We start from the raw sequence: 18633 nt of genomic DNA, 5'->3' as shown, positions 1-18633 counted from the left end.
AATCAAACATTTGAAAATGTCCATTGATGCACTCAGTACTTGGTTGGGAATCCTTTTGCACGGATTACTGCATCAATCCGGCGTGGCATGGAGGCAATCAGCCTGTGGCATTGCTGAGGTGTTATTGATGCCCAGGATGCTTCGATAGCGGCCTTCAGCTCATTTGCATTTGTAGGTCTGGTGTCTTTCATCTTCTTCTTAACTATACCCCACAAATTCTCGGTGGGGTTCAGGTCAGGGGAATTAGCAGGCCAATCAAGGACAGTGATGCCATGGTCAGTGCACCAGTTACTGGTGCTTTTGGCACTGTGGGCAGGTGCCAGAGCATGCTGGAAAATGAAATACTCATCTCCATAGAGCTTTTCAGCAGATGGAAGCATGTAGTGCTCTAAAATCTCTTGGTACACAGTTGCATTTACTCTGGACTTGATGAAACACAGTGGACCAACACCAGCAGCTGACATGGCTCCCCAAACCATTGCTGACTGTGGGAACTTCACACTGGATTTCAAGCAACTTGGATTTTGCTCTTCTCCAGCCTTTCTCCAGACTCTGGCGCCTTGACTTCCAAATGAAATGCAAAACTTGCTTTCGTCTGAAAAGAGGACTTTGGACCACTCTGCAACTGTCCAGTGCTTCTTCTCCATAGCCCAAGTCAGACGCTTCTTCCGTTGTCTTGAGTTCAGAAGTGGCTTGACCATGGGAATACGGCTATTGTAGCCCATTTCCCGGACATGTCTGTGAACTGTGGCTTTTGATACCTGGACTCCAGCTTCAGCCCACTGTCTTTGAAGCTCCCCCAAATTCTGGAAGCGGCTCTTCTTCACAATTTTGTTAAGGCTGCGGTCATCTCTCTTGGTTGTGCAGCGTTTCCGGCCACATTTTTCCCTTCCAACAGACTTTTTGTGGATATGCTTTGAAACTGCACTCTGTGAACAGCCTGCTAATTAGATGATTCAGCTGATTAGTTGAATAGCCTACTTGTATACTTTTTCATGATATTCTAATATTTTGAGATAGGATTTTTGAGTTTTCTTAAGCTGTAAGCCAAATTCAGCAATATTAAAATAATAAAAGGCTTGAAATAGTTCAGTTGATGTGTAATGAATCCAGAATGTATGACATTTTTGTTTTTTTAATTGCATTACAGAAAATAAAGAACTTTATCACAATATTCTAATTCTCTGAGACAGTCCAGTATATATCTTAGAGCAGTGTTCTTTTGCATTTTTAAAACAACTTGTGTTCTTACGAGGTTGTTACTATGGTATTACCAGGTTGAATAATAATAATACTTTGATATTATGCTGAAAAAGTATTGAAACAGCAATGATGATAATAATATCAATGAAAATAGTGATGGTGATGATAATAACAATGATGATAACGAAGTAACTGTGCATCCACAGAACCTATATAAATATGTATGTTCACTAGGCGCTTGTTACACAATTGATCTAGCTGTAAGACAACTATTAAGGAAGTCGGAGTGTAGGATTAAATAAGCATATGCTTCTTCCTATACCTTTTATCAATTCTTCCTCAACAATACGTTAGTATTGGTTTTTTTTTTGTTTTTTTTGTTTTTTTGACTTGTATTTTTTTATCATCTTCGAAATAAAGACACGAAATTGTATTTTTTTGTCCTCATCATGCGCATTATTTAAGTCATGTTTATTTGTGACGCTCTTAATCACAAGGAGTCTCAAAGGGCTTCGAAATAAAGTTTCATTTATTCATTCTAAGGCTAAGTCAACCACTATTTTACAAGAAAATCACAATGTCCCAGCGCTGGTGAGGTCACCCTGGTGCCCACGGGCACCATGTTGAACACCACTGTTATGAAGTATACATTACTAATGTTCAAAATATTATTAGCGTTGAAAATATTCTTATCTATCATTATAAAACATCTACGACATAGTACCAGTAGTAGCAAGCGTACAGTTTATAGTAGGCATTGGTAGCACTTAACATTTCCCCAACACTTTTCCTAATCACACAAGTAAATCCAGATGAAATCCCCACATTGACATGTGAAATGGTCATCCCAAATGCAGACCTTTCTAACAATTTTCCTTGCCTGGTCAGTTATTAAATGACTCGCAGCTAACGGTCCCCGTGTTTTGAAAAAAAGCCCGTTCACTCTGGGAATTGCAAAACAATTGGCTTCCTTAAAATGGAGACTTTCTCACCGGAGCATCTGGTTTTTGTAAATTGTGACTCTAAAAACGCAACTCAACGTACAAATATTTCCTTGCTCTATTCAAACTGCTACTCCCGCTGTTTTAGGTCAACAATGTGCGTATATCCTGTTTTGATCTGGTGATGACGTTGGCTTTAAAGGGGTCTATAGGGACATCTTTCTACTCTCCAAGAATCATGTTCCGAACATGTTCCACATATTTCTATCCAATCGCAGCATTTCAAAAGCTTAGTGTTGAAGCATGTGTCAACCCTGACGTCATTTCCCACCTCACATGGTGTTTAATTTCCCTCCAGACATCGCTCCAAAATCCTGTAAAAAGTCTATAAATGTGGACCCGACTTCGCACGATCTTACTTTTTCCTTCCGGTTGGCGTTTTCTTTAATACATATCCTCATTAGGATCACATCACCTGCAGCTTATTTCACTTGACTTTGGATGACCTCTAAAAAATCACAGTGCCCACGTCCTGCACAGTTGACGATGATATTCTATACCTATAGGATATTTTGAGTTTTTATTAAGCTAGGTCAGTAGAAGTAAAATATGATATATTTATAATATCATATTCTTAATGAACTCGACTTATACAGTTAGATGAACTTTTGTGTAAATGTCATGATTACCGATTAGTATCACCTGTGCCCGCTCATTTGACGCCAGCCGCTGCGGGCTACCTGATTGGTTCCCTGACCTTTTCTAAGTCCAATCGTGTCACTCTCCGGTTGTCAGTCCTTCAGCGAACCTCTGTTGTTACAAGGCAAGCATTTTGACCCTAACTCCCGCCTGTCCCGTTTTTGCACCCGTTTTTCCACTCGTCCGTTCCTGATCTCCTCGTATGTCTCTGGCTCCGACCTGTTTTTGATCCCGACCACGTTTGCTCTCCCATCCCGGCTTACGACCCGTTTTCGATCCTGACCACGTTTTTGCTCTCCTGTCCCGGCTATCGACCTGTTTTCTCGTCCTTGACCCTGCCATCTCCCACTACGGAAGATCCACTTCAGTATACGGATCATTATCCGATTGCATGAGCGCCTTGCTTCCCGCGTCCAGCGAGCACCGGATTGTGGGAGCTGCCCTCCCTCTTTCTATCAATAAACTTGTGGTTAACGCTACGCATTTGGGTCCTGATTCCGTTCTTGTCGTGACAGTAAAAGTGGCACTCCTGGATTTCATTCCATGTTTGGTTTCATGCACGGGAGGTAAGAACACAGTCTCAGTTTTTCATGTTTTTATTATTTTTTAATCTTGGAATTATTATAATTATAAATTCAATAATTAAACTGTTTGCATGTGATTAAGGCCTTAAAGGAGGAGTTTAGGTATTCTTAAAAATGTTAAGACTATATACTGTATATTGAGAATTGTAAGCTTCGTTTCCATGGTTATCGTTTTTGCTTCTCCCTTTATCATCAATGCTCTCTCTCTCGCTCTCTCTCTCTCTCTCTCTCTCTCTCTCTTTCTCTCTCTCTATACAAAGATGTGATGGTTTTTATTTTATTTTATGAATGCAAAAACACTTTAAAAATCAACTAAAAGTTGTTTTTATTTTATTATTGTAGATTATGATGTGTACTAATATACTTTTTCTAACATTTTGAACTAGGATTGTTGATTTTGGCAATATTAAAACGAGAAAATACTTGCTAAAAATCAGTTGATTTGTAATGAATGAAAAATGTACTTTTAAAAATTGAAATACAGAAAATAAAGACGTCAATCGCAATATTCTTATTTTCTTAGACAGTCCTGTCTATTAGAGCTATACGTATATTCATTTATGTATGTAACATATGTAGCCAGTGAGTCTCATTTTTCTGGGGTTCTGTAAATTAATCACTAACTTACACCTCAAACAGTAATTATATACAAAACAAAGTTACTGTCCAATTAGAATATGTATTAAACAATATATTTTTTATACATTAAGGGTTTGTACCGGTTCTGGAAATCCTTAAAAATGCTTGAATTGAATTTTTTTCTTTTTCAAAGATAGAAAAGTTACGTTAAGTGCTTGTAAATTCTTGAAATTGTTCCAATGTATGTCAACAGGTCTACTTAAAAATGACTCCAACACTACTCTGCTGGCGTTCGCTTTGCCATTTTTTTCCCCTTGTGATTAACGGCAGCAGTAAAAGTAAAACGGCAGCAGTAAAGTAAAACAACTACATGGCATCCCCAAAAATGCAAAACAATGAAATATAAATTAAAAATATTAACTCTTCAGTGCCCTGCGATTGGCTGGCAACCAGTTCAGGGTGTCCCCTGCCCACTGCCCGATGATTGCTGGGATGGGCTCCAGCACCCCGCGACCTTACTGAGGATAAGCGGTGCAGCTGATGAGATGAGATGAGATGAGATGAGAACTCTTTAGTGCTATAAATAAATGGTAAAATTCAAAATATAAATAGAAACTAAAATAAGTAAAAAAAAAAAAAGGAAAATATCTGCATTCTCTATAATTCAGAGATTGAATGCACTCTGTACTGGAGCAATCAATATCCTTAAAACGAGTCCAAGTTTTACTCATGTTTCTACTTTTTATACATACGGGACTTTCTTTTTTTGTCTTCTGTATTAAACTCCCTTATTACCCTACACCTATAAAGTATTTTCCGTTTTAGTAAACAAGTGTTAGGTAGCCAAGCTGCGTGTGCATTGTTGAAGCAGAATGGCAGAATTCATGTCAGTTTATAGCAACCCATTGACATAAAAACACATAACAAATCACAAATATGAACAGCTCTATTAGCCCTATTAGCGAGATAGCGACTTTATCTTGGTTATCAAAGCCAACAAAAGAAGTAAAACATTTTTTTTTCTGATTGGTTCTGGATTTCTTTTTTTGAATGTACTGGTAAAATTGAAAAAATGACCTTGAAAATGCTTAAAAAGTGCTTGAAATTGGCCAGAAAAAGGTTTAAACCCTAAAAATGATTCACACCTATTTTTTTCTTTTAATGGTACTGGAGAAATTGGAAAATTGGCTTGAAAGTCCTTAAAAAGTGTTTGAATTTGTCTCTGAAAAAGGTCTATGAAGCCTGTATATTGCATCATCATTCATAATCTGAAGTATAACAATTTTCATTTTTCAAATGATCCTTGGAGTCACTGTCATTGGCATTTGTTTACCCCTGCCTTCACATAAATGACTACAGGTGAATTATAGTTCATTTATTTTCAGGGTTTAATTATTAATGCAATGCATATGCTACTCGGGGTGTCTGTGACTGAATTAGAGACACAAACAGATGTTTTTCTGGCCTCCCAATTATAGCCAACGTCTGTCTTGAGCATTCCTAGCTTCAAAAAACAAGCAACAGTTGCTTTGGTGATTTTCTGTATCAGAGAGGATCGCTTACACATGTTCTACCATCCGCAGTACGTGCGAGTGTCTTACGACACCAAACCGGACCTTCTGCTGCATCTGATGACGAAGGAATGGCAGCTGGAGCTGCCCAAGCTGCTCATTTCGGTGCACGGAGGCCTGCAGAACTTTGAATTGCAACCAAAACTCAAGCAGGTCTTTGGAAAAGGGCTCATCAAGGCTGCTATGACTACCGGAGCTTGGATCTTCACCGGAGGGGTCAATACAGGTGAAATAAGTGAGAAATGAACAGGTCACAGTTGATTCTACTTGACAATAATTCCAAATTTGGGGCCCGCCTCAAATGTAAACAAATATTAGGGGTAATTCGTCACGTGGGTGATGCGCTGAAAGACCACGCCTCCAAGTCCAGGGGAAAGATCTGCACCATCGGCATTGCTCCCTGGGGCATCGTGGAAAATCAGGAGGATCTCGTCGGCAAAGATGTAAGTAAAAAAGCAAGAAACAGCAATGCAAAAAATGAAAAGTACTTTTCCATGATATGATTTATAATCCAAACTATAATCCGAGGGCCAGTTGTGTCCCACCAACCATTTTTCAGCAAGCCTGCAAAAAAAAAATCCCATTAGAAAATATTGGAAATGTTGTGATAAAACAGGTAAAAAAAACAACTTTTTCAATAGAATCTTGTATTTTTTTTTTAATATTTTGATATTTTAAAGGCGAAGTTATTGTGTGCTTGAACCAAATTCAAAATCAAATTCCTTTTTTTTCTCATCATTTGTAATATTTCAGAAGAAAACCAGGTTTGAAATGCATTAGAAGACGTTTATACCGAATCCTCGGTTGAAAAAGAAATATTATTTTTAAGTATGAATTTTTATGTAGTTAATTTGCTGGGTAAAATGTACGTAAACTGAGAAAATGACTCGCATCTTAGATATTAGATATGTTTTCATTTTTATTTTAACAAATATTTGTAATATTTCAAAAGTAAATGTTTTATAAAATATATCCAAACCAAAATGAGATACTTTTTTTTTAAATATCCTAAAATATGAATTAACTTTATACATTTCTAACATTATAATAGAACACCAATTACAAATATGCATCTTTTCTGAGACATTTTCTTGTTCGACTTAATCTTTGTTCCCAAAAAAATCTTTTAATTTCATAGACGAATCCTTATACAAACGCTGCCCTCTCGTTCGTAAGTTGAATTGGTTCGTAAGTTACTTCAGTGCTTTATTTTATATTTTTAAGGTTTATCTAAGTGTGTTTAAGGCTTGTATAAGTAACCTGTATTGTTTTGTACTAAATAAATAAACATAAAATTATATATCTACAAAGATAAATAAAGTTGAATTAAACTTACTTTTGGAAGATGCGCTTCAAGAGGTCCTCCTTAGTGGTAGAAAGTGGCCGAATAAAAGCGATCCAACCATTTTCTCAACTGCATCAAGCTTCCATATTGCACATTTTTATTTTAAAAAATACCGCTCGCCTCTTCTTCACACTTTACACCAAACATATTGAATAGATGCACGAGATATAAAACAGTAAAAAGTTCTTAGCGCGCTGGAGATACAGTATAGAATGTCAACACACGGACTAAGAAGACAAAACAGATTTATTTTTCAAGGTGGATGCAGATATTTTTCGTCATCCCAAATTTTTTTTCGTATCTACCGTTTTTCGTAAGTCGACTGGTCGTAAGTAGGTGAGCGTCTGTACTTTAATATCATTCTTCCTAAAACCAAAAAGACATACTTAAAACAACGTCTTTTTTTGTGTGTAGGTGGTGCGTCCGTACCAGACCATGTCCAACCCGATGAGCAAACTGACGGTCCTCAACAGCCTCCATTCACACTTCATCCTGGCCGATAACGGCACTACCGGCAAGTACGGCGCTGAGGTCAGACTGCGCCGACAGTTGGAGAAACACATCTCTTTGCAGAAGATCAACACCCGTGAGTGACCTCTACAATTGACCCGCTTAGTTTGAGACATTGGCGCAACGCGATTGCAAAATTGGCATTACGCGGTATATCAATCGGATTTGGTTTCCTTTGTCTAACCACTGTTTGACAAATCAGTACCTGATTACCGGCTCGTGCGGAAAATATTTTTAATAAAATCTTCTGGCCTTTTTAAACCGTTCTTTCCTTTAGGATGGGTGTATTCTCTTCATCTTTAAATCTTTTTGACAGATTTGATCGGTGCTTCTTAAATGGTGGGTCAGGACCCAAAAGTGGATCGTAGACCTGTTTTCAGTCGGTCGTGTGCTTTTTCTTGGAAAAAAATAATGAAGAAATGAAGAAACACAGATTATTTACACTCTTTAATAGTTGATAGTGATAATGCCCTGCTTTACCTAGTCTACCCTGTTCAGTCAATTTGTGCGTTTGAGACAGACCACATCTCATTTCATTGAGATTTTGTCAGTTTTATTTACTTTTTCTACCCTTGATAATGGGTCCCAAGAAAGCTAGGGGGGGAGGAAAAATAGAGAACAGCGACAACGATCTATCAGGAGAAGAAGAAACAGATTGCAAAATACAAAAAGGATGGACTGCCATTTAAGTGCTGCTGGAAGGTAGAGTAAATGTACTATAGTAATATTATTTAACTACATAACTAAATAATTACCAGAGTTTGACTACATTATTGTTCAATATTTTGAATTTTTCATAGTATGTGGCTATTTCCAAGCAGTTTTAGGGGGCTGCTCATATGTGATGATGTAGGCTTATATGCGAGTATATACGATACTCAAAGTTGTTGGTTTTCTTAGTCTCTTCATTTAAAAAAAAAGTGAAAATTAGTATTCTACCATCTCTGCTTTAAACTGCACAATCTTTTCATTGGATACATTTAAAAAGTGGAAATGGTTTCTTTATTTGGTTCTTAACTTGTCATTAGGTGGAATGGTGGGTCCTCAGACCAATTGAGAACCAATAGTTTGGATTAACTCATTCCTTAAATGAAACTACTTGCATTCTCCAAAGTCTATTTTCTTCACTTACATCTTCAGTTACACAAACACTAATACATTAGCCTCTGACATTTTTACTAATTTTGAGATATGTTTTCTACTATGATTAGATAAAAAATAAATTAGATCTACCATCTGTTGTATAAGACAATTCTGTTTATTCTAAGTATAAATTTTCTTATTTTACTTAAACCAAGTAGAAACCCCAAACAAAAAAGAAAAGGGTTTTTGGGTTCTCCAAGGCTAAAATGAGAAACATCTTGAAGCAATAGGGTCAGATAGTAGTTTTTGAAGTGTGCAACATGAAATTGTCTTATCTGACACATTATCATTTCAATAATTAAATTTAATTAACAAATTAAAAATAATCATGTAAAATAATCCTGAAATGAGAAATATAGATACTTAAAAGGAGCAAGCAGATCCGCAAATGACACAAGGGTTTTGTTTTTCCTTTTTTTTTTTCTTAAGCAGTGAGCGTTCTCAATTGCTTTCTGGCAGAGGATAAATGGCAGCATTTCACTCAGCCTAAGCCAACTTTCACTACAGAAATGCCATTGAAGATTTGAACTTGAAACAAGCATTTATGTAATAAAATCTATGATACAACATCATCCATTTATTGGTGTTGCTGCCCTTTGAAGCAAAAAAATGTGGTCGAAACAAGCTGATATTTACGGCCTTACTCGCGTTCATTTTGCCGTGCTAACCGAACCTTTTAGGATGTCTCACTTATCTTTGAGGTCAAATTATTTATTTATTTTATGCATTTCTTTTTAATATGAGGATGCAGCTGTCATATTTGTAATTGCACTCTTAATTATTTCTGTCCAATGAAGCCATTTCATGGTTTTAAGTGGCATAACTAATATCACACATAATTTCCCATCCTTTTTGTATTAATGTCTGTATCCAGTTTAATATGTTTGCTTCTAGCTTACATCATGCTCAACATAATTTGTATTGTGTGCATACGAATTGAATCCTCTCTATTAATACATAACATATTTGCCAGTGAGCACGGTCTTCCTCAGCTATCGAGCCAGTCATGTCGAATTTATCACTTTTTAACTTATATTTAATACCTTGGCTGGGACCCAAATGGGTCGCTGCTTATGCAAAATGTGATTCTCTCACTCTTGTCCGCCACAGGTTGTCTTTTTAAAGGGGCACTGTGTTATTTAGCGTCTTATAGTGATACAAAAAAAATTAAAAGAAAAAAACAAAACAAAAAAAATATGTATATGCGTAATAAACAAAAAAATATCATCTTATAAACATGCATTTTCTTAAATACTCATAGGCTGGAAATTTGGATTCATTTGACAACCCTCACCTACAGGGAGCATCATTTACCACCAGCTTGTCAAGTTTGCATTGGTGGACCCAAATGCAGTGAAGCCGGAACAGAGGCAGGTGCACTCAACATAGAGTGACATTTATTAACAAAAAACTAAAACAACAGACAAAAACAAACCAAGTCTTAAAACAGTTAGAAAAGTGCTCAAATCATAAACAAACCTGACATGGTAACAGTTGGTAAAATAAAAGTGGCGTGAAAATAGCAGAGACCCCACTCTGTGTGCTGTCCAAACAGTCATTCTTAGGATTATCACCTTTAGGTGTGGGGAAATTGGGCGCGGGTGTACCCAGTTCCATACCTCCTGGTTGGTTCCCTCTGGTGAAAGGGTGTGCCAGATCCTGACTTTACCAAAAAGAAACAAAAACAAAATTAGATCAGAGGCTGCAGCAGACAGTCCTTCGCTGGAACAGGAGACGGCTGAAGGTATTTGTCCGTCCCCGCCACAACAGGTCCAGAAGCGGCCGAGGAAACCTTCTTTTGCTGCCAGGACAGGATAAAAAAGCGGCCGAAGGACTTTTTCCTCGCTGCAGGGAAAGGGATTTGAAAGCTTCTTGCTGGGTCCTTTGGTGGTCGGATCATTCTGTCACGTTTTGTCGGTGGACCCAGTTCCACACCTTCTGGTTGGTTCCCTCTAGTGAAAGGGTGTGCCAGATCCTGACTTTACCAAAAACAAACAGAAACAAAAATAGATGAGAGGCTGCAGCAGACAGTCCTTTGCCTGAACAGGAGACGGCTGAAGGTATTTGTCCGTCCCCGCCAAAACAGGTCCAGAAGCGGCCGAGGAAACCTTCTTTTGCTGCCAGGACAGGATAAAAAAGCGGCCGAGGGACTTTTTCCTCGCTGCAGGGAAAGGGATTTGAAAGCTTCTTGCTGGGTCCTTTGGTGGTCGGATCATTCTGTCACGTTTTGCGGGTGGACCCAAACACTAAAAAGCCAGAACAGAGGCAAGTGTCCTCGAAAAGAGGAAAGGTATTTAATAACAAAATGATATACTAAGGAATGAACAGACAAGTGGTCACAAAACCAAGAAATATCCAAACAAAAATCAAACCTGACATGGTAATAGAAGAAAGGATTAAAGCGGCATTGACATGGCTGTGACCAGACCCCGTGTGCTGTTCGAACAAAATTGTAAAGGGTCAAGATAATCGGCATCAGTTGTGGGGAGATTGCACACAAGTGTGCCAAATTCCATACCCCCTGGATGGTTCTCCCTGGTGGAGGTAACCAGATCCTGACAATACTTAATGCCTCAGGTAACCTCATGAAAGCATGGGCAAATAAATGAGAGGAATGATTGTTCAGTTTGATTTTCCTTAGTTTGTCCTCTACTTTGGGCTTTTTAGCACTCATTTTTGGTTGCACGACTCAATACAGCATCATATTACACAGTGTCCCTTTAAATGTTTCTCGGCAGTCCTGCCATTTTGGGGACATGTCAGACACACCGACCCCAATCGAAGGAAGCGGCGTGTGCAGCCAGTGATTTATTTGCTGCCCCATCCTTCTGTCATCTTGCTCACAAACATAAATGTCAGAAGGTTTTTGTAGATACGACTCCATTCCTTTTAAAGCCGAGGAGATATTTAGTTTTAAAGCTGTATTAGGATGATGATTTCCCACAAGCATTCTCCGATCATGTGACCCTTGGACTTCCCTTTGTCATCCTATGCCTGGGATCATACAAAAGGGGCTGGGAAGGCAAAGGGATGCCTCATCGTCACACCATCACCTGACAGTCTAAGGTCTTTCATAGGAATCAGCATTCAACACAGCTTACACTTTGTTTTTGTATGATCCAGAAAGGGGCCATAGGCAGAGCTACTGCTATGAAGGTTAATGCAAACTGTCTGTGTTCTTTCCACAAGGGTAAATGATTTACCCTCACCCTTGTTTGTATGTTCTTATGCAAACAACTGTCTCAGTACCTGCCATATTTACCAAAAGAGGATCTTAAAGTGCCAGCTCATTTCAAGCATTCTGAAAAATGATAGTAATAATAATACTAATAATAACAATAATAATAATACATTCTACTTCAAAGCCACTTTCAGGACACCCAAGGTTGCTGCACACAGAATATAAAACAACAAAAAAACAAAAAAAACAAGCATGGAACAAGTAACAAATACAAACAAATTAGAGTTAAAAAAGGGGCAGTTATGTGAAGCAAATGATTATGAATAGGCACGTCTGAAAAGGTGTTTTTTTGACTCCGTAGTTGAAGGCGGACAGGGTGGTGGAATTGCCAGAGAATATTTCTGTCAATGTTAAAACTTGGGAATGTATTTGAAATTAAGAAACTTTCAAGTAAAGAAACAAACACACTCGGAGTCTGAGATTGAGTTGGGTAGCCCTTTAATCGGAGGCACATACCACCTGAGCTGTCCCTTAAATCTGCTTCCAAGTTCGGCTGAGAGAAAAATCACACACATCCGATAACTACTTTCATAGTTATTCAAAACATGGGTGCGACACAACACATCTGATTGGCTTAAACAAGATCAAAATACACCTGGATATAGTATTTGGCTTCGTTAGGGTACTTTTGAGGAAAAAAAATCATACAAAGGCACATTTAAACTATAATGAAACTGTATAATTATTTTTCTCACAATTTCAACGCAAAAAGAAAATTGTGTGTCAGAGCATTACAGTATATACCAAGTGAAAGATTTGCTCGTCATCTAACTCCGATAAAAAGTGTGTCTACCGTATTTTTCTGACCATAGGGCGCAGTCACCATAGCTTTTTTTTTCTTTCAAATAACTACTGTACTGTCAAATGAAAATTGTTATCATTGATGTGCTACCAGTTCAGGGTGTCCCCTGCCCACTGCCGAAGATAGCTGGGATGGGCTGTAAATTAAATTTTGTGCTATGCACCTTTTTCTGAGTACAGGACAGTCCTGTAGTGCTTCTTTCCTCCGCTACCAGCGAGTGGCGCTGTGAGAGCTCACCCAGCATCCACCCCGAAGAAGAAATCTGGCTTCCTCCTCCTAGTTCGTGTTTAAACATACATCCATCCATCCATCCATCCATCCATTATCTGTACCGCTTATGCTCAGTAGGGTTGCAGGGGTGCTGGAGCCCATCCCAGCCATCTCCGGGCAGTTTGCAGGGGACACCCTAAGCTGGTTGCCAGACAGTCGCAGGGCACACAGGGACAGACAATTCACTCGCTCATTCATACCTAGGGAAGATTTGGACCGGCCAATTAACTTGACATGCATGTTTTTGGAATGTGGGAGTAAACCGGAGTTCCCGGAGGAATCCCACGCAAGCACGTGGAGAACCTGCAAACTCCGCACAGGAAGGTTGGTAGCTGGATTTGAACCCATGACCTCAGAACTGTGCCGTACACGCGCTAACCACTGCACCGCCGTGCTGCCCGTGTGTGAACATACTACTGTATAATGTATCTCCAGCGTGCTAATAACTTTTTTTTGTTTAATATCTTGTGCATCCATTTAAAATGGTTGGTGTGAAGTGAAAAGAAGAGGTGAGCCGTTTCCTTTGTAATAAAAGTGGAATAAGAAAGCTTGATGGAGCTAAGAAACGGTCGGAACGTTTTTTTTTTTTCGGTCACTTTCTACCACGGAGGAGTTGCCTAACTTTTGAAGCTCATCTTCCAAAAGTAAGTTAAACTTTATTGATCTTTGTAGAGCATATTATTTTATTAAACGTTTATTTTTTAAGTACAAAACAATACAGGTTACATATACAAGCCTTAAAAATACGTATACAAACCCTAAACATAAAAAATAAAGCATTGGAGCAATCTACAAACCAATTCAACTTCCGAACGATCGACCGGAACTCGTCTCGTTTGTAAGTAGGGTAGCGTCTGTACTGCTATCAATGAACGCCGCAACTTGTTCACAGCTATGAGAACATTTTATTAAAATCCATTGCCATGTTGAAATGCCATGGTGTTTTTGTTTATGTTTTTTCCAAAATAAACAAATGTTCATCTTCGTTTTCGTCATTGTTCTAATTTTTTGTTTTTTTCTGTGGACGATCGGCCGATGTATATTATGCCAGTGTGCATGCTCAGCAGCGGCACTGGGGTGGACAGAATTGGCCAGAATCACTCGTCTGCCTTCGGGTTTCTAACACGGTCCCTCAAATCGAGTTAATTTGTTGAGCTCACGCTGGGCTTTAATACCCGCGGGCCGGGTTAGGTCAGGCTGGATTTTTTTTTTTACCTTTTAACTGAATGTGGAGAGACTCTTAGGCAGTCTGCATGCATAACACAATGAATGATGCAAATCAGAGAAGTAGTGCGACTGTGAAAAGAAAACTGCGCTAAAGTTAAGCTTTACTAGCTTTACTCCATTAAATTCAATTTCCAACATTCAAGCTACTCTTTTTCTTTACTTTATGATTTTCTCATAAAGAGAGGCATCGCTGCCAACTAAAGGTCAAAGTTAGTCAGTAAAGTACAGATTTTCACAGCCGAAATGGAAAGGGCTTTTCTTCTCCTCATCCAATCATAAAAGGTAATTGATGGCAAAAAGCCATCATTGCCCTGATAGAGTAAATAAGCTGAGATCACTTTTACCTTTGTTTAGGTTGTCGTTTTTATGATCATTTTGTAATATTCTCTAGGTAATGTAATATGTGTTTGTCTTGCTGTCGGTCACCCCTCTCCAGGGATATGAGGGTAGAACCTTATCTATGTATACATGTATACTCTGTTTTTATGCCCTCCGTAGAGTGTTTTTCTTCTCTCAATGCTTTTTCGTTTAATGATGCGCATCAAAACCATATAAATGACCTGTTCTTTTTGGGCATTACCAATAGGGGGTGATGATGCTTTATAGTTTACCACGCATACTGATGCCAGCTGCCGTTAATCACGAGGGAAGCAGGAACGCAATGGCAAAGCGAAGCCACCAGAGAGCCGTATCATTTTCAAGCACTCCTTTTTTTTAACATAACACAACAAGTTCAAGCATTTCAGGAAATGCAATTCAGCAAAAATACAAGAACGTTATAATCTTTTAAATATTCAAGCATATTTCAGGATTTCAAGCACCCATACAAATCCTGGGGAGGCCAATGTACAGTGTGCAATGAGATAATGTTTGCATTTTGCATGTCCAAAAACGTGTAATATTATTTGTGGTGTTCCTGCATAGGACTGAGTAAATTACGTGCCTCAGAGATGCCTGCCTGCTACTGGTCACGGTCATATCAAATGCTGGTCTGCTATCGGTTTGCGTCACAGCTTTATGAAAATGCTGACATACTATCGGCTGAATTACCTCCCTTAATGCCTTTCTCTTTGTTCAGTTCAAAATTCCATGTGCTTTGTGAGTCACTGATACTACATTGTATTTTCCGTACTGTATTTATTTACCGCAGATCCCAAGGCTTGCAGTGATGCTAAATTGAGAAGCAAACTTGTGATAACCAAGGAATCGAAGCTTAAAATACAAATAAAGCACAATAAGGTAAAAAATCAGCGAATTATTACGGATAAGGAGGCAATTAAAGCAACAAAGTCTTCTCAGAGCATGACAATCCTCACAATAGGAAATTTTAAAATTAGTTTTAATTTTAGATCTTCAACTCATCCCCTTTTTGCCTCCACCCGCTACTCCACTTGACAAACTCAAATCAGGTCATACCAAAGGGGTGTACAATTTTTTATATTTTTTTAATTTATATTTTTCACAGTCTTGTGCACTTGGTTTTGGGTGCTGATGTCTTAAAGCCTATCAGTCAAATCTAAGCTATGTCATCAATTGACATTTTGCAATGTATAATTGGTATATTTTCAAATAATTTATTCCTGCATGTAACGGCATTTCACAGTTGCTTAGTCGATAGCAATCAGCAGGATGAAGAGGACATCAAAAATGGAACCCAGTGTGACTTGAACCTTGTTTATAAAGTTCGCTTTCCAATCTCGTGATTCAATGTGATCCCTAAAAGGAGCCTCCACTCGTTTAACAGTAAATGATTCACGCCATCATTTCTTTATTTCTTTAATTGGACTCCAGGCTACGGCGGAATGCAACAACGAGCCGTGCTGTGAGGAAAATTGATACCTCTCAATACTTGATCTCGTGGGCAGGTAATCAAATCAACAAAACTATCTGCTAACGCAAAAGGGATTGTGATGAAGATTACTCTTGCGCAATAGCTGAAACATACATTTGGCCAAACGTACAGGGAGTGCAGAATTATTAGGCAAATGAGTATTTTGACCATATCATCCTCTTTATGCATGTTGTCTTACTCCAAGCTGTATAGGCTCGAAAGCCTACTACCAATTAAGCATATCAGGTGATGTGCATCTCTGTAATGAGAAGGGGTGTGGTCTAATGACATCAACACCCTATATCAGGTGTGCATAATTATTAGGCAACTTCCTTTCCTTTGGCAAAATGGGTCAGAAGAGGGACTTGACAGGCTCTGAAAAGTCAAAAATAGTGAGATATCTTGCAGAGGGATGCAGCACTCTTAAAATTGCCAAGCTTCTGAAGCGTGATCATCGAACAATCAAGCGTTACATTCAAAATAGTCAACAGGGTCTCAAGAAGCGTGTAGAAAAACCAAGGCGCAAAATAACTGCCCGTGAACTGAGAAAAGTCAAGCGTACAGCTGCCAAGATGCCACTTGCCACCAGTTTTGCCATATTTCAGAGCTGCAACATCACTGGAGTGCCCAAAAGCACAAGGTGTGCAATACTCAGAGACATGGCCAAGGTAAGAAAGGCTGAAAAACGACCACCACTGAACAAGACACACAAGCTGAAACGTCAAGACTGGGCCAAGAAAAATCTCAAGACGAATTTTTCTAAGGTTTTATGGACTGATGAAATGAGAGTGAGTCTTGATGGGCCAGATGGTTGGGCCCGTGGCTGGATCGGTAAAGGGCAGAGAGCTCCAGTCCGCCTCAGACGCCAGCAAGATGGAGGTGGGGTACTGGTATGGGCTGGTATCATCAAAGATGAGCTTGTGGGGCCTTTTCGGGTTGAGGATGGACTCAAGCTCAACTCCCAGTCCTACTGCCAGTTTCTGGGAGACACCTTCTTCAAGCAGTGGTACAGGAAGAAGTCCGCATCCTTCAAGAAAAACATGATTTTCATGCAGGACAACGCTCCATCACACGCATCCAAGTACTCCACAGCGTGGCTGGCAAGAAAGGGTCTAAAAGAAGAAAAACTAATGACATGGCCTCCTTGTTCACCTGATCTGAACCCCATAGAGAACCTGTGGTCCCTCATCAAATGTGAGATTTACAAGGAGGGAAAACAGTACACCTCTCTGAACAGTGTCTGGGAGGCTGTGGTTGCTGCTGCACGCAATGTTGATCGTAAACAAATCAAAGCACTGACAGAATCCATGGATGGCAGGCTTTTGAGTGTCCTTGCAAAGAAAGGTGGCTATATTGGTCACTGATTTGTTTTTGTTTTGTTTTTGAATGTCAGAAATGTATATTTGTGAATGTTGAGCTGTTATATTAGTTTCCCTGATGAAAATAAATAATTGAAATGGGTATACATTTGTTTTTTGTTAAGTTGCCTAATAATTATGCACAGTAATAGTCACCTGCACACACAGATATCCTCCTAAAATAGCTAAAACTAAAAAAGCCCCACTCCAACTTCCAAAATATTCAGCTTTGATATTAATGAGACTTTTGGGTTCATTAAGAACATGGTTGTTGTTCAATAATAAAATTAATCCTCAAAAATACAACTTGCCTAATAATTCTGCACTCCCTGTATAATAATAAATCATTTGAATCTGCTATCACTGCATCTTGAAATTCATACAGTATATTAGTGCCATTGGCTGCACTTAGCCATTGAGGTCCACAGGACTTGATGTGCCATTGATGGCTATGTGCCGTCAAGTACAAAAACTCTTCAGATATTCTATCCATCTATCTATCCACCTACCTACCTACCTACCTACCTACCTACCTTAAACACTTTGAGTGGTTGGAAGTAAAAAAAAAATTTAAAACAATCGTAAAGGACTTTTCATGTTCAAAATACCTCAAGTGTAAGTTATTTATAATCCCAAAGGTTGAAAAGGGCACTGTGAAATATGTATTAGTCAAGACCAGAACGGAAGCAGGACCCAATTTCGTTAAGTTTCTCACACATTTTATCAAAGAAAAGAGGAAGGGCTGCGCCCACAATCCGGCGTTCGTTAGGCGCGGGAAGCAAGCCGCTCTCGTACTCAGTTTGTGATCCGAACACGGAAGTGGATCTTCCGTAGCGAGCGGTGGCGGTGTCAAGGACGGAAAAACAGGTCGCTAGCGGGGTAAGGGGAGCAAAAACGTGGTCGGGGTCAGAAACGGGTCGGAAGTCGGGACAGGAGAGCAGACGTGGTCAGAATCAAAAACGGGTCGTAGCCGGAGACAGACGGGGGCAAAAACGGTACAGGTGGGAGTCAGGGTCGGAAAAGGCTTGCCTAGTATACACTGAGGTTCGCAGACGGACTGACAACAGGGGATTGACAGGACTCGGTTCAAACACTAACAGGGAGCCAATCAGAACCCGCGGCAGTTGGCGCCAAATGAGCGGGCACAGGTGGGTCACATTGATAATCATGACAGTATTAGTGCAAGGAATGCGGAGAATTTCCTGCAACTGAAAATGTAAGTTACAATTGATCAGTTTTGCCCAGCACCTATATGGGAAGATATTTATCTCTAAAAAATGTATTTACTTAAGATCTAAAAATTATATGTCTCGCACAAGCAAGATCAAA

At 39.2% G+C, this 18633-nt stretch overlaps 1 protein-coding gene across 3 annotated transcripts in view; it reads left to right on the top strand.

Annotated features, from left to right (window-relative positions):
- trpm3 (transient receptor potential cation channel, subfamily M, member 3) overlaps positions 1 to 18633 on the top strand; it is a 231293-nt gene that overhangs the window by 98300 nt on the left and 114360 nt on the right. For all 3 annotated transcript variants that reach the window (XM_088336427.1, XM_088336426.1, XM_088336428.1), the window contains exons 4-6: positions 5590 to 5803; positions 5896 to 6020; positions 7337 to 7508. In XM_088336427.1, coding sequence (XP_088192553.1) covers positions 5590 to 5803; positions 5896 to 6020; positions 7337 to 7508 — 511 coding nt within the window. The remainder of the gene's footprint in view (positions 1 to 5589; positions 5804 to 5895; positions 6021 to 7336; positions 7509 to 18633) is intronic.

The sequence above is a fragment of the Urocampus carinirostris genome, chromosome 5, assembly GCF_059441175.1.
Source record: "Urocampus carinirostris isolate Australia breed hairy pipefish chromosome 5, RoL_Ucar_1.0, whole genome shotgun sequence".
In the NCBI taxonomy this organism is placed as follows: domain Eukaryota; kingdom Metazoa; phylum Chordata; class Actinopteri; order Syngnathiformes; family Syngnathidae; genus Urocampus; species Urocampus carinirostris.
Note: the sequence above shows the minus strand (reverse complement) of the source record. Positions and strands in the feature narration are given on the sequence as shown.